Source organism: Pimephales promelas, chromosome 7, assembly GCF_988280905.1.
Source record: "Pimephales promelas chromosome 7, fPimPro1.hap1.1, whole genome shotgun sequence".
In the NCBI taxonomy this organism is placed as follows: Eukaryota; Metazoa; Chordata; class Actinopteri; order Cypriniformes; family Leuciscidae; genus Pimephales; species Pimephales promelas.
Genome location: NC_142775.1, coordinates 31,312,562 through 31,328,565, shown reverse-complemented (window position 1 = coordinate 31,328,565; position 16,004 = coordinate 31,312,562). Strand labels below are relative to the sequence as shown.

Here is a 16,004-nt window from a genome sequence, read left to right as displayed (position 1 = left end):
GCTCATAAATATCCAAGTATATGATACAGCTTTCATTCTTCAGGTCCATCATATTATATTCACTGGGGGAAATAATCAGTTTGAATAAGGAAAGCGATATCTTTTGGATGGAATCCTTTTGCCACAGGCATATTTTCCATGTGCTGCACTTTATTTGCACTATTTTGTTATCTGTTTACCCTTTTTTAGAATGTAATATTCAAATTTGAAAGATAATAAATATATTGTTTTGATACATGCGATATCTGATTGTAGTCCTTGAACCAATCCCCCCCCCCCCCCCAAAGAAAAAAAAAGAAAAAAAAAACTAAAAACATTGGTTAATTAACATACTTAACTATAAATATATCTTATTCACACTCCTCACTTAGAATTGCCTTTAAAATAATGATATGCATGTTACACTGATTTCTGAGAGAGTCCACTGCTGAGCTTTGGATATTAGCATTAACAATTTTTGATAACTATCTGTGAAAATCCATACTCTAACAGGCATAACCTGTCAGGTCCACTTCTGTGCAGTTTATATTGTAGGAGTGGCAACTTTACTTTTGTCCTTTCATCATGACTGTTGGCTTCTGTTAGCCCTTTAGTCCGGTCGATCAGGTCTGACCTGTAAACCTACACTGTAAAAAAAAAAAAAAAAAAAAAATATATATATATATATATATATTCATGATATGTAATCACACATTTTTTTTTTTGTCAAAATACCAAGGCAACCAAGGCAACCTTAAATTTCTCTTAAAATTAAGAAAACATTTTTTCCAGCAATGTTAAATGTTTGTTTTAAGTTTTAATGTCTAATATATATATATATATATATATATAAATCGTGTACATTGTTCATGGAGCAGGGTTTCTTTTTTTATCTGAAATGTTTTAGAAATGTGAACATTTGTCCAAAAAAAGTTTTAAATGTTAGCTCAATATGTTAAGAGAATATTCAAAAGGAATGATAAATAACCAATATATATATATGAAGAGTTCAGATGCAAAAGCCTCTAAATGCCATTTTAAATTTTCTTAAAATATCATTTGAAATATCAAACTTGTACACTCTAAAAAATGCTGGGTTATTTTAACCCAACTTTGGGTCAAATATGGACTAACCCAGCCGTTGGGTTAATTTTTTACATTACATTTTTAACCCAACATTTAGGGTTTGTCCATATTTGACCCAAAATTGGGTTAAAACAACCCAGCATTTTTTAGAGTGTATATTTAAGTTCAGTAATTTCACTTAAATAACAATTAATAGGTAATCTTCATTGCAATTTAAGTGAAATCACTGAACTTAAATATACAAGCTTGATAAAAATGATCATTCTAGAAGAAAATTTCAAATGGCACTTAGAGGCTTTTGCATCTGAACTCTTCATATATATACACTCTAAAAAATGCTGGGTTGTTTTAACCCAACTTTGGGTCAAATATGGACTAACCCAGCCGTTGGGTTAAATTTTTACATTACATTTTTAACCCAACATTTTGGGTTTGTCCATATTTGACCCAAAATTGGGTTAAAACAACCCAGCATTTTTTAGAGTGTATATATATATATATATATATATATATATATATATATATATATATATATATATATATATATATATATATATATATATATATAGGGCTGTGCAAAAATTAATTGCGATTAATCTCATCCAAAATAAAAGTCTGTGTTTACATAATTTATTTGTGTGTGCTATATATAATTATTATAATTATTTATATAAATACCTATGCATGCATGTATATATTTAAGAATTATTTGCGCTTAAATTATGTGTGTGTGTGTGTATATATATATATATATATATATATATATATATACATAATCTATATTATATAAATATAAATATTTTATATGATTAACACATTTTCTTAAATATATACATGCATGTGTGTGTATTTATATATACGAAATAATTATATACACACACAAATATATTATGTAAACACAGACTTTTATTTTGGATGCGATTAATCGCAATTAATTTTTGCACAGTCCTAATATATATATATATATATATATATATGTCTTTAATTACTTAAATGGAACATTTGCAAAACGTACTTAGATTTTTATTTTTATTTCTTTTATTTTATTTACAATGGGTATGACCTGAATCCCCCATGTTATAACCTCTTTTGACTTACAAGTAATGCTCAAAATGAAAGAGCACCCAGACACAAGTGAACAGACAATATTTGTTATTTCATCAGAACACAACTTTAATCATTTTAGCAGTATAATCATACCTTCGAAAAGATCATAACATGTGAGATTGTTTTATAAATTATTTCATCAAAGTTGCTTGTAAAAAAATTAAATAGGTTACTGAACTAAATCATCTATAATATTACAATATACCGGTAATATATAATATTATTATTTTTTTTTTCCAGTAGTCATAATGTTATCTCTATATGCCTTTAAACCTTTGTCTTTTTTTCATAAAGTCATTGCTTTGCACATACCATCACAGCCTGCAGGTGCCGATGTTGTGACCAAGAGAACAGTTCTTGTGATGAAACCACTCAGCTCTCAGTATCGATCTCAGCAAAAACCACCCAATGATCTCTGACACTTACAAAAGAGGAGTTAAAAAAGGACACCAACTCAGAACACAAGGAAACCTCCAAATCAAACGGAGACACACATTGTTTAGCATTCTCAAAACGTATTTACAACAGAAAAAACAACTGAGGTTGAGGGCTGCATAGGTCCACAGGATTCAGAAATAGAAAAGAAAGTACTTCTGCTTGCTAAGTGATTACGCAATGTGGAATACTACTTACACAGCTGGATCAGTACTTGGAAATGACCATAACACATGTGCAAGCATAAAATACATCTTATAGTAGGTTTGGTGGTGTTTAGCGATTTTAGCAGGCATCTGTTACATTCAATCTCGTTAGTCGCTGAGACATACTAAATGGTGATTGAATCCCAACAAACACAGAGAAACATGTTACAAACATGAAAAAATCTGAGCAGCCACAACGCCACTCTCCTTTTAGGAAGATGTTTTAGTAGACGCTTTGTTGCGAATGGTCCATGTCGTTCGAAAGGAGTTTTTGTCTAACAAGGTGCCTGATTCACACTTGTTGCATTAGTCCAATTTATGTGTTAAAAATGACAACTCGAATTGCAGAGCATCACCAAGTGTGTATATATATATATATATATATATATATATATATATATGAAGAGTTCAGATGCAAAAGCCTCTAAATGCCATTTGAAATTTTCTTCTTTAATGATGATTTTTATCAAACTTGTATATTTAAGTTCAGTAATTTCACTTAAATGGCAATTATAATTACCTATTAATTGTTATTTAAGTGAAATTACTGAACATAAATATACAAGTTTGATAAAAATCATCATTAAAGAAGAAAATTTCAAATGGCATTTAGAGGCTTTTGCATCTGAACTCTTCATATATATATATACACACACACACACACACACAAAAGATTTTTGGGTGAAAAAGCATGTATAATCATGTTAATGTGTGTGTGTGTCCGCTTGTCTTCTTGCTGTAACAAACATCCAGAAATTCTTAGCAAAATAATAATAGTGCTAAGCCGTTCATCATTAGCCCATCTCTCTCTATCCCATCTCCTATCCGTCTTTCCTATACCGTCAGGCCCATTTGGAGAAGGTGATTTAGTTTTGTTTGAAAATGAAAAGAGAACAATTTCTGATCCGTCTGCTGTTCCGGAGCAGGTGATCTGAGCTGAATATAGAAGGTTATAAACCAACTAATAAGCTCTCAGGAGGGTATTCTGTATCTCTCTGTGCTTTCCTCTAATTATTCATCAGCAAAGTCCTCAGCACGGCTTGCCAGACTGCCCTTGTGTCTTGTCATATGGTCAAACTTCCTTGGTCATGCTATTTTAACTAAAGCACAGGTATAGCATTGTACACATAGCACTGGCTATTGCGTTTCTGGTCACATATTGGTTTTATTTGAAATATAATTATGTATTAATGAGAACATTAGAACATTAGATAGGAGAGATGGACCTAAAAGCAATGAATCAAAGCTGCAATGGTGAGGATATTAAAAGTCATTATTGATATCAAATAAGTTTTGATAAAATTCAACAAGCCCAAATTCAAAAACCCTGAACAGCCAACAATTAGCGCTCCGAGTACATTGTTGAAAAATATTAAAATTGAAAAACAATGGAAAGAAATTAGCTTCTCTCTCTGTTTTTGACCGATCAGGTCAAATGCCTTTTTATCAGCTAAACTGAGCTGCATTAGCAGTCCGTTTCAGACAACAACAAAAATCACTTTGTGCTTCTGACACCTTAAAAGGTCACCGCTAATGGTAGCTTAAACCACAAAAGGGCAAAAGGATTGATTTCTTCTCTTAAAATTAAGGTGGTTAAATTTGCCCCAGAGTTGATATTTGAAGTTTAGTTTTTATAGCATTTGATGTTAATGCATATTACCATCACTGGATTCCAAAAGTAGCTGAAAGATGCTGTCACATCTAGCAAAAATTCGCAGACAAAAAGGTCTAATAGTGTAGTGATGCATGAGGCACCACTTACTCAGAGGTCACTTCCAAACTAAGCAGCTCAATATTGGTTTAATATGACATATTTGAGTGTTCAAAATGTTAACAAATCTGAATCCGTTGCGAAAATTCACGTGCGAGAAACATTTGTTGCATTTCACCCGACAGAATCTCGAGATACGAAGGAAAATGCGACCGCGTCCCTAATGCAGACAATCTACAAATGTTGTCTTATTTTTAGGCTAAAGGCAGGGAATAAAATTAGACATGGAATGTATGTACTCCATTTTATTCCTATGGCATGCATTATGTTGGCCTGCTTTACACAAACATGGCTACAAAACACTGTTTTTCTTTTTTAGTTAGCATTGTTAGCATTAAAGCTAGCTGTGACTGATCTATGAAATGTATATGAATCTAACATTTATGAGATGGAAACACAGGTGTGACGCCTGTCATTTTAACAGGTTCACACTGAGGCTTTCAAGAACTTAGTTAAACTCAAGGCTTTGTTTTGCGTGTCACAGTGACACATCCTCATTTGAGCATACCTGTAGAACAAAAAAACATCAAATAATATATCAGCCCTTAACTTTGCCTCTTTCTCACAAAGAAGCAGATACCTTGAGCCCTGCCACCTGAGACGGGCCTTCGTTCTTCTATCTGGAGCCACACGACTGAGCTCCCCAACTTCCCGCTGACGTGACTATCTTAGTAAAAAATTAACATTGTTTTCACTGAGTTATTCATGCCACGTGAGTCTCTACATGCAGGAGTGTTTGAATGTGTGTTGATGGTGGTTAAGCCCTTTACTGTAATAAGGAATGATGGATCCTCTCTGTGTGATTGGGGTAATTTGCCTCGTAAGCCCTGATTGGCTGGTTTCATGCTGCCAAATAATTTGGACGGTACCTGGAGTGAGAGCTCCTCTTTTTCAGATTGTTTGGATTTATTTCTTTAAAACTTTAGCAGCATAGTCTAAACTCTTGTTCTAACATGCAATTAGAGAATATAGGGTAGAGAATATAATATCTTGATATAATATATAACATTAAAATTGGCAGATATCTTTTGGCAGATTGGGCGGGTGGGGGAGAAGTCTGGATACCATATAACATCCCAACATGGACCTTTTCAGTCAAGCACTCAAGCAAATAACTGAGCGACATTAACGTTCCCAGACCCCCAAAGCTACTGACCTGACCTTGCAGGAAATTACATCATACAAGCAACAAAAACATCAGGCTACCTTAATAAGGTTACAAGATCTTAATGGGAGAATCTGAGTTTGAACCTGGGCTTTTTTTGTTGGGTGTCTTGGTATTTGTCTAGTCCGATTTGTCAATGAATAAACTTTGACAGAAAACCCTCGTAATGAATAGAGCAGCATTCAGAGAGTTTGTGATTACGAATAGAAACGAGAAGAACATCTTAGTGGGACACACGGATGCAAGCACAGGCACACATGCACACGCACTCATCCATTCGCTCACATGGACACGCACTCAGTCTTGGAATATTCAATTGGATACTGTACATTTAACTCATACGTCTCTGCCAATCCTTTCTGCACAAAGACCCAAATGAAAAGAAAAGAAACATGAATTAGATCCTGTAGTCATCTAGTGCAACAGAAATCCAAACCATAGACACAGTGTAAAAAAAAAAAGTGGTGCGAGAGAACTCCGACCCCTAGAAGCCTCTTTCAACAAAGGCTACGGTGTTGTCCCTTGTTCTTGTTGCTTGATTGGATTTGTCCAGTGTTCGTTTAGCTTGGTCAGTTTGCTTTGATTGCACGTCCACAGTTTCTGTACCAGCAAGTCACCCACGGTCCGTCACGTCACTGGAATCGGCACTGTAACTGCGTTACCGAGTGGCTATTCCGTCATTCCTCGTTGGAGGAGCTGGAGGTGAGGTTGAACCCAGTGGGATTGTGGGACGCTGTGAGAGTGGCAACAGTATGAAGGAGGACGAGGACCAGCAGGCAGAGTTTGAGTCTGCTGTTGCACAGTCTAGAGGCCGCTGACGAGGTCAGGGATGTCCCGTGCTGACACGACGGGTGAGTTCTTTTGAGAGTGCCTTTGGAGCTGTTGTCCGCCCTGCTGTCCCATCGGACATCGCAGCACTCTGTCTCTGCGTCTGAGGGGTTGTCCTCTTGGAGCCCTAGGCCGGCAAAAGACACACGTTAGGGTCGATGAAAAATAAAAGTGTTCACAATAAAGGAAGACACCTTTTCAAAATCTAGTTTTTAGAAATGTACTACTTGTATTCATGTTGCTTTCATAAGGTTTGGAAAACTTTGATATCATATTCTAGAAAAGTTTTACTTTAACGACTGTCATGTGGTTTACCAAAAGTAACAAGTGTAACATCTTAATAATTACTTTTGTCAAGGTGGTGCAGTTTCTCAAAATATAGATATTTTTTGTCATCATCCAAGATGTCCATGTCTTTCTTCAGTCGAAAAGAATTTAAGGTTTTTGATGAAAACATTCCAGGATTTTTCTCTGTGTAATGCACTTTACTTGTAACCAAACGGTTCAAGGTCCAAAGGACAGTTTCAGTGCAAACTGATCATATCCGAAGTCATTTACCAAAATGAACAAATCTTTTTTCGTGTCATTTGGTTCATTCAACGAACGAAATGAACGAATTGACTCGGAAAAAAGATTTGTTCATTTTGATGAACGAGTTCGAACAGGAGAGTCACAAACGAGTCACAGAAAAGAGCAAGGCGAACATTTGAGCTTATAAAACGTAAACTTTTTTTTTTTTTAAATGGCCGATCGTTTCGTTTGATAAGACCCTTATTCATCCTCTGGAATTGATTAAAGCCCTTTGAACAGTTTGCACTGAATCTGTCCTTTGGACCTTGAACCGTTTGGTTACCAGTAAAGTGCATTATATGGAGAAAAATCCTGGAATGTTTTCATCAAAAACCTTAAATTCTTTTCGACTGAAGAAAGAAAGACATGGACATCTTGGAGGACATGGGGGTGAGTAAATCATCAGCAACAGTTTTTTTTTTTTAAAGTGAACTACTCCTTTAAGTATTGTTAAAATATTATTTTATTTTTTCTAAGAGTATTATGTAAATCAATTTTAATAAGGCTTTTTTTTTTTCACCAGAACACTTTTGTCACCCTGACATTAAGATTGAAAACTATATGTGGATTTTAAGAAAAAAAAACTATTTGTTTAAATAGTTCACATTCTTCATAAATATCTCCTATTGTATCTGTGTTTATGGTCATGTTGGGATGATGATAAAGTTTAGCACAGTGAGACGAGTCAGTGTTAAGTGGGGATACTTAAATCAATTAAAGGGCAGGTAATTACAGTCTGACCACTCAGCCAGTCTGTGTGGTTCTGCTCTCAATCCCCTATTTATCATCAGTCTGTCTCATTATAGCGCAAGCCTGCAGGCCATTGGGAGGCCAAAGCACTCATTCACATGCGCCACTCAGCATGCACCCACTGGGATTAGGAGAGGAGCATATCCAGGCAAACAGAGTTTGTGTATACAAGCCCTGTAATAGTTCTCAACATTCACAGCAGAGAAAGCCTATTTCATGCCCTCTATGTTAGCCTGCTCATGATCGGCATAATTATTCAAATCAAATGGAGGATAATTTAAAGACAAGGTATTTATTAATCCACTGAGTCAACACAAATTTTGTGCAAATAGGATATGATCATGTTCATCCATCCAAAGAAAGTGTGAAGCAGAAAGAAGGAAGAATTGAAGTTTCTGTTTTAGCCACAAGGTGGCAGCAGAGATCAAGTGTTTAATAAAATCAGCAACAATGAAAAAATGCTGCCAAATCAGGCAGTTGATGGAGGTCCAAAATGTTTGTGTAACATCCTTTCTACTGTGATGCCTTCGTCTGGTACTGTAAATTCCTCGAAGCATAAATATTCCTTCTTTACTGTCTATTGTCTAGAATTTGTTTGTATGAGAACAGGTCAAACTGCCCACCTGTGCATATAAAACTGGGGCTTCCACCGTAGATGAGCTCATCATTGTCAGGCAATATGAAGGGACACCTCTGCTGGACCTCCAGGCAGTACTTCCTGCAGGGGATCTTGTTGCTGCAGTGCATCTGTGTGGTGTGGAAGAACTGGGCACAGAGCCAGTGTTTGTAGACAGTCTGTGCAGAGAGAAAAGTACAGAAGGAGAGATGTTAGTGCTTCAGTCCGGGTGTGCATTGCAATTGATTGCATCATCAGTACCGCGGTAACAGTCATCGCTTTAGCTCTCCCACCTTTGTATCTTGGCAACCTTGCAGCCTTCACCATTTCTTTGTGTCGCTTACAGAGTCGAAACATCTCTCTACATTGTTTTGTTTTATGTTGCATTATGTCTATCCTATGTTCACACAGAGATCGATCAATCATGACTAATTGCTTCTAAAAATGTTGTGTTTATATAATGTTATATAGGCTATATTATATAATGTATGTTAAAATACATATAAAGTACAATATTACTGACCATCAGTAAGCCTGAAAACCTCTTTTAGAAACGCATGCTATCCACACTGATTGTATAGCTAATAACTGCCATATTAACTAGTTTCTACATTTCTTTCATCAAATAAATTTTAATTCAATCGTGGTACTTAAAGTGTGAAGTGTATTTATCCCAGCTTAAATACAAATGAGATGATTTCACTGTATAAGCTTTATGTCCCTACAGTATGTTGCAATCAAAACATTGCACTGTGTTTGTGGTTGTTTTTTGAGCATCCCAATCAGGGGTGCGTTTCCCGAAAGCATCGTTAGCCAACTATGGTCGCAAGTTCTGTCGTTACCAATAGAGTTCAATGGAAATTGCGACCATAGTTGGCTTTTTTATCAGCATAGTTCAGCGAGTCGATGTTTCCCGAAAGAAGCATAGTTTCATGCGTGACATAATAAATCCTTATCTTGAGCAAAATAAGCAAGCTGACATTCAGTACAACCTCTTTTATTTCGAATACATAAAAATCTCATTTACGCCTTTGAATTTGTCAAGAGATTGAAAGAACTGTTTTTGAAGACTGTGCATGTGCAAATGTGCTCTAGGCTACTATGAAAAAACTAGACTATGATTGAATCTGGAAATAAAGCAAAAAAACTGAGAAAAATGAGAAATATTCCACAGATACTATGTCTGTAATTTATATCAAAACATCTAGCATTAATTCAATCTCAAACAGTTTCATTAAAATAAGTTATTATGCCACCACATGTGTCGTCATAAACCAATGCGGTTGAATGACCACTTGGCGACAATGTGGTTTCGGGAAACAGTCGTGAGTCGTGACTAGCTAGTTGATTTCTTCAACGATACATCGTACTTTGGTAGTGAAGCATCGAGTTACATCGTTGTATGGGAAACACACTTTACATTTCAAGTCGCAGCTTGTCTATCATAGCAACCATGCATCGGTGGAGACGGTGCTTCCCTGAACCCAAAGTAACTTTGTTGGACATCCTTTGTTCAAACTATGACGGTACAACAATAGAACTGTCGTCATACGTGGGGTTATGCTACGGGTTAAAGTTTGCTTAGTTTCCAAATGTTTAATTAAATCATGGGTTCTCTAATACGTCAAACTCTGGGGTTCAACGGGTATTCACACATCCACATTCTGAAAAAAAGTTTTTATTTTTTTTTATTCTCTTGACAAAATAAAATCCGTAGAATGAAATATATTTATATATGGAATGACATGTAGATTTATAATGACTTATTTTTGCTCAAGATGATGATCTATTTCAGTCCACATGTCCACATACTGATTGCAAACTATGCTTCTAATCACACACCAAAATGTTTGTTGGAACTACGTTTTCAGGGAACACAACATCATTGAACTGGGTTGCTAATAATGGCATTTGCAACCAGTTAGCAACGGAAAACCTGGAGTGTTCAGGAAACCTGTTATTTTTATATATTTATTTTTGGAGACACTAGCAAATAATTGTCAGGCTTTACATTAATGAAATGAGCAATACAATATTCATCTGAGATCATGTTAAGATTAGAGCCCTTTTGTAGTATGAGTGCAACAGGGCTCCGTTTGTGGCCCATTATACATTTGTAACACCACAGCAGGCATTACATTGGATAAAAAACCATGCAAACAAGTTTTGTTTAACACCAAAACATCTGCTTTTCCACACAGACAAACATTAATGTGCCCAATCAAACAAGATGAAAAAAGAGATATCAAACCAAAGCCATTTGCTTTGCCGTTTCCTTTATGTACAACATATCATTCTACCCAGTGTTAAAAGACCGAATGAATGGACTATAATGCATTAAAAGTACTTGTATGAAAGACTGAGGAGACTCACTGGCAAGTTTTCCAGCAGCCATTAGTTATAGCTGAGCCAGCACATGACATCATATCCTCTTGCCCATCAGGAGCCTAATGGAACGATTCTGTAATTGGCTCATCTCACAGAAACATAGTGAAACATTTCCAAACAAACAAAAACACTTTCTTTACCACATCACATTTCAAACCCTTTCTACGAACAGGCAACGGACCTGTTGCCACAATACGTTACTGTCAGCTGACAAAAGAGCTCCACTCCATCTACAACAACAGCTCAGGCAATTATAAGTGCAATGAATCACTGTCTTTGCCTTAAGCACAGCGCCTTGCCCGCACACAACTGTACATCATGTCACGTCGCCATCCCCGATGAAATATTTATGTGGCGTCACTCGTGTAAACTCTTTAAAAGGCACATTTCCTTCCTCAGCCTTGATTCTCTCCTGCTTTGGTTCGCCTGTAAGTGCTTATTAGATTTGAGGAGAGCAAACCTCTCAGCGGGCGTTTGCTAATGCCTGTTCATATAATGAATCCCTCCTGAGAAAGAGGTAAAGCAGACGTTTGTGGAGGATGACAGATCACAGGGAGGGGTAAGACTGCAGCCTCCTGTCTCCTCCCTGGGCCATTTAAGGTAGTCCTGATTGACATGCAAAGCAAACAACTTCAGGTGAAATAAGCTTCTGCCAGAGTTATCTAAGGACATTGTGGTGCACGTGAATCAGCATTATATTTGATATAGAATAGAGAGTGGGTAAAATAGAGACTGAACAAAACACTGGACAACTGTATTGCATGTAATTAAAGATCTCAACTCTGTCAATATTACTTTAACAGTTTTACCAATAACGCTTTCTTAGACAGGTAAAATGACTTAAAAGAGTTTGGATTGTTTTTATGTGACATTTAAGTGTGGAGAAACACAACAGTGACAAACTGTGTAAAAAAAAAAAGTAATTCAAAAGCTCTTCTCCAAAATCAAGGGAGTTGCCTTGCTGGTTACCGCTTAATTAAGGAGCCGTCTTTTAAGGCAGCAAACTAAGTCACATGTAACGTTGTTTGTGATTGATTTGGAGTATTTTGCATGATTAAAACAAATAGCACTACACACATGGCCAAAGTCCCTTTGAGGCAAGTCAATTAATTCGGCAGACATTTTTGAAACACTTCTCGAGCAGCTATTTCAGTCATACAGCTTTGCACACATATTTATTTTGTAAATTGTAAATTTATAGATTACTTCATTGAATTAGTTATTTTTATAATCAACATTTCACCTAACCGGAATAGTTTCTGTAAAATGCCATTGCAAAAACAATTTGATAACTTTGAGGAAATGGAAATATTTGCCTCAATGAAGTCTTTCTACAGTTACGCCCATTCTTTAAAATATCTTCTTTTGTGTTCAGCGGAAGAAATGCATTCATACAGGTTTGAAACAATTTGAGGGGGAGTAAATGATGACAGAATGTCTTTTTTGGCATGAACAATCCCTTTAAAAGCAAAATGGCATTGTGATGAACTGAGAAATCTAATTTTCCTTGAGCTTTTGACATCTAAGAGGTCATCATATTATAAGAATATCCAGTAAGTTTCAGAATTGAAAACGTCCTTGTTAGTCCGATAAAAGCTTTTATTGACACCAGGCTCAGCAAACGACTCGTTTTTCAAAGTGGGGAACTATGACGTCAAAGAGGATAAAACATCACCCCCCGCAGAAGAAGATCAACGCCTACTTCAACATGGCCAGTTTAGCCCCGCCCACCGATTCACACATTACACGCATAGCTAAATAACATAGACCTACCTCGTGATGACAAACCGGATCGAGCTACCGAGCAATACAAAATATTGTGCAGTGCCTGGTTGTGGAAGAAGACAGTTGCTGCATATGCTTCCTCTGGTTTCAACAATATAATACAATTTAAAAAGCCAGTTCATGACCCCTTTAATATTTATATTATAATTAATTTTGTGAATGAAGGAGCAGTTTTGGCAACTATCCCGAAATTTCACAGGCAATGTTCTTAGTTTCGTGACAACCTTAGGGCCAAAAACACAGAATGCAAGGTTTATAGCGTTTTTAAAAAGTTGCAATAGATGTGAGACGTGAGCGCAATGGTTAAAGACATCCATCTAGCCTGTTTACATTGAAAAACAGTGTAAAAGTAAAAGATGCGTTCTGTGTGAACGGCCCCTTAGTGATGAATGATGGGTGAAGTGTTGTGACAGTGACGGACAGATAAAAAAAAGAAAAAGTGTATCAGTGCAGTGAGATGATAGCTTCACACATACTGTAGGCCATGCAGTCATGCTCACTTAAGATGGGTACACATGAGCAGGACTCTGGAGACTGGAGAGCGTGGCGACATGCTGGTGGCATTTGGAGCTGGCACATGATGACATTAATCCAGAGCTCATTTGCAGTGCTACAGTGACAACGCATTCTCACCCCAAGGCGTCACCTTTGACCATGCTTCAATATTTGACGTTTTAGGCGCCCTTTAGCGTCACTTACATGACGCGATCCTATGGCGTCATCTAACTGACGCTAAAGGAAAGCGTCAGTTAGAGGACGCGGTTAGGTTTAGGTGTGGGGTGGGGGTAGGGTACACGCGATCCTAGGGCGTCATCTAACTGACGCTAAAGGGCGCCTAAAGCGTCAGATATTGAAGCATGTCCAAATGCTTCCCAAGGCGTCAGTTAAGTGACGCCTTGGGGGTGAGAATGGGCTGACAGTGAACTGACAGAGAGAGCGAGAGAGAGAGAGAGAGCGAGAGAGATAGAGAAAGAGAGAGAGAGAGAGAGAGAGAGAGAGAGAGAGAGAGAGAGAGAGAGAGAGAGAGAGAGAAGCTAATTCCTGCAGATCTGCAGAGACTGGGTGTTTTACACACATAGAGCCTTTAATGTGTGAATGCCACATCCTTCATCTGGACTCTTAAAGGCCCATTAAAGTGCCTTGAAACATGCAGCGTTATTCAATGTGTTGACGTAGTTTCCACTGAAACAGGAAGACAAGGCGGGACATATCAAGCAGCTTTCGTTTATATCAAAGCTCGGCCCAGAGCTGTTGAGCTTGGTAAAGCCGCATTAGACAGCTTATGACAGCCACAGTCTAATAGATTACCTTTTAGATCGAATGTAAAACTGTTACTAAAGCAAAACAGTGAACATGCTGAGCATGTGTAGTTTGAAAAGTGTGTACTTCATGTTGGTGAATTGCACCAGTTTTTTCTCTTATACTTGTCAGTGCTGTTTCTAATGCTGAGTCTGTCTGACCATTTCTCCTCCAAATCTCTTTCATATTGCTTTAAAATGTAGCATCCAGTGTAAAATTGAAATGAATCCAGTAAATTTTGTTGTATGGGCTGGCTGGCACATATGATCCGCTCTGTGCCACCGTGTCTCTGGACCGGAGCAGACTTGTGTGCGAGCAGCGGCGGACTTCATTCGTCTTAATGAAAAGCATTTTTTACACTGTCTGGATCGTTTCCTATCCCCTATTTAGTGCATTATATGTGCCATTCAACATATAGAAAATAGTAATTTGTGTAAACAAGTGACCAATGGGCTTTATGCACAGCTGCACTACTTCCTGAACTTAAGCCAGCTTCTTGTTTCCTGTTTGCCATTATTGGCCAAATTGATTAATTCAGGTGTGTCTGATTATTGTTGACTACTGAGGTCAGGCACAACTGCATCAATTTGGCCAATAATGGCAGACAGGAAACAAGGAGACGGCTTAAGTTTAGGAAGTAGTGCAGCTGTGCATAAAGCCAAACGCTTCTATTTGGGGGTGGGACTCTTTAGATTCTAGAAAGCATTTGATTGGATAGAAAATCTGACGAGAAGCTGAAGTTCAGAGTGATGTCATCAAAATCGTTGAGCCTTGAGAGAGTGTAAGTTTTGAATGCTTCTAAATTTTGTCATTTGTTTTAGAGCATACTAGCTTAACCAGTTTAATGTTAGCATGGTGCTAAGCTAATAATAAATAGATGTTCTCTTGTTTTGCCCACCATCTTGGATGGACTCTTTACATGTGCTTTACATTACTTTTGATGTGAAATGTTGAAGTTCAGGCTTCGATTGTTGGTGTTTTAGCCAAAATGTGTAAAAATTGTGATGAAATTTAAGCAAAAGTTGCTTTATCAATTTGATCTCTACTTCAAATAAATAGATTCTATTAGTGTTTTGCTTTTCCATGGGAAGACAGAACAAATACACCTAATAAAGCATAGAAACAAAGAAAACAAACAAATAGTACTGCTACGTAAAATTTTATGGGACAACACCTTTCATATCCCCACCATTGTTTTGTAGAACATTCCCAAAACCTCGTACGGCTGGTGAAAATTTGTTTTATTGCAGTGTGAGTTCAGCATGACCCCCTGAATCTCTGCTGTCCAGCACTCCATTAGAGATGTGATGAGGGGTGAGTCCTCTCACATGAGTATAAATGCATTATCGCTGCTAAACACAACCTGAGCGACGAGGTGAGCTGCATCGCAGTCTCTGCTGAATGCCACTGAAGGACGTTGCACTAAAAGGGCCATTTATATGTCCAATAGCTGGTTAAATCTGCACCGCCGGCTTCTATAAACTCACGCAGTTGTGACTTGAATATTCGCGTCAATTTACTGCTACCTGAATGGCTAATATAGCCAATTACTTTTTTTTTCAGTATATTAAAAATTTAATCAGTCAATTAATCTGATGTCACAGAACTCATTTGTTCGACAGCATAATATGTAATCATTTTCTTCAGTCCTCGGCCTATCCATCCGTTTATCCATCTATTTGTCTTTTTCATCAACTGCAAATGTTGCAGGGACTTTCCAGCAGATGGAGCTAGCATGCTAAGGTGAACCATTGCAGATTCCCTCACTCAGCAGTAACCCATTCACTATGAGATATGTAATACCTGGATAGAGCTACAGTATCTATTAGCAATACCATTCATTTCAATGACACAAAGTCACAGAACCACCCAGAAGTAGGTCATTTGAAATACGCCATCTTAACTCATGGGCACTCACTTCTGCAGCCAGGTTGTTTTGAGCCAATCACCTGAGCCTAAATCACATCTAATATTGATAAAAATATCTAGTAGCCAAAACATCTGTGTACAGATTGTACC

At 37.1% G+C, this 16,004-nt stretch overlaps 1 protein-coding gene across 1 annotated transcript in view; it reads right to left on the bottom strand.

Moving 5' to 3' along the window:
• Positions 1-3,423: 3,423 nt before the first annotated feature.
• nalf1b (NALCN channel auxiliary factor 1b) overlaps positions 3,424-16,004 on the bottom strand; it is a 127,681-nt gene continuing 115,100 nt past the window's right edge. The window contains exons 2-3 of the mRNA XM_039683376.2: positions 8,521-8,692; positions 3,424-6,704 (exon numbers count right to left, since the gene is read on the bottom strand). Coding sequence (XP_039539310.2) covers positions 6,427-6,704; positions 8,521-8,692 — 450 coding nt within the window. The 3' untranslated portion in view covers positions 3,424-6,426. The remainder of the gene's footprint in view (positions 6,705-8,520; positions 8,693-16,004) is intronic.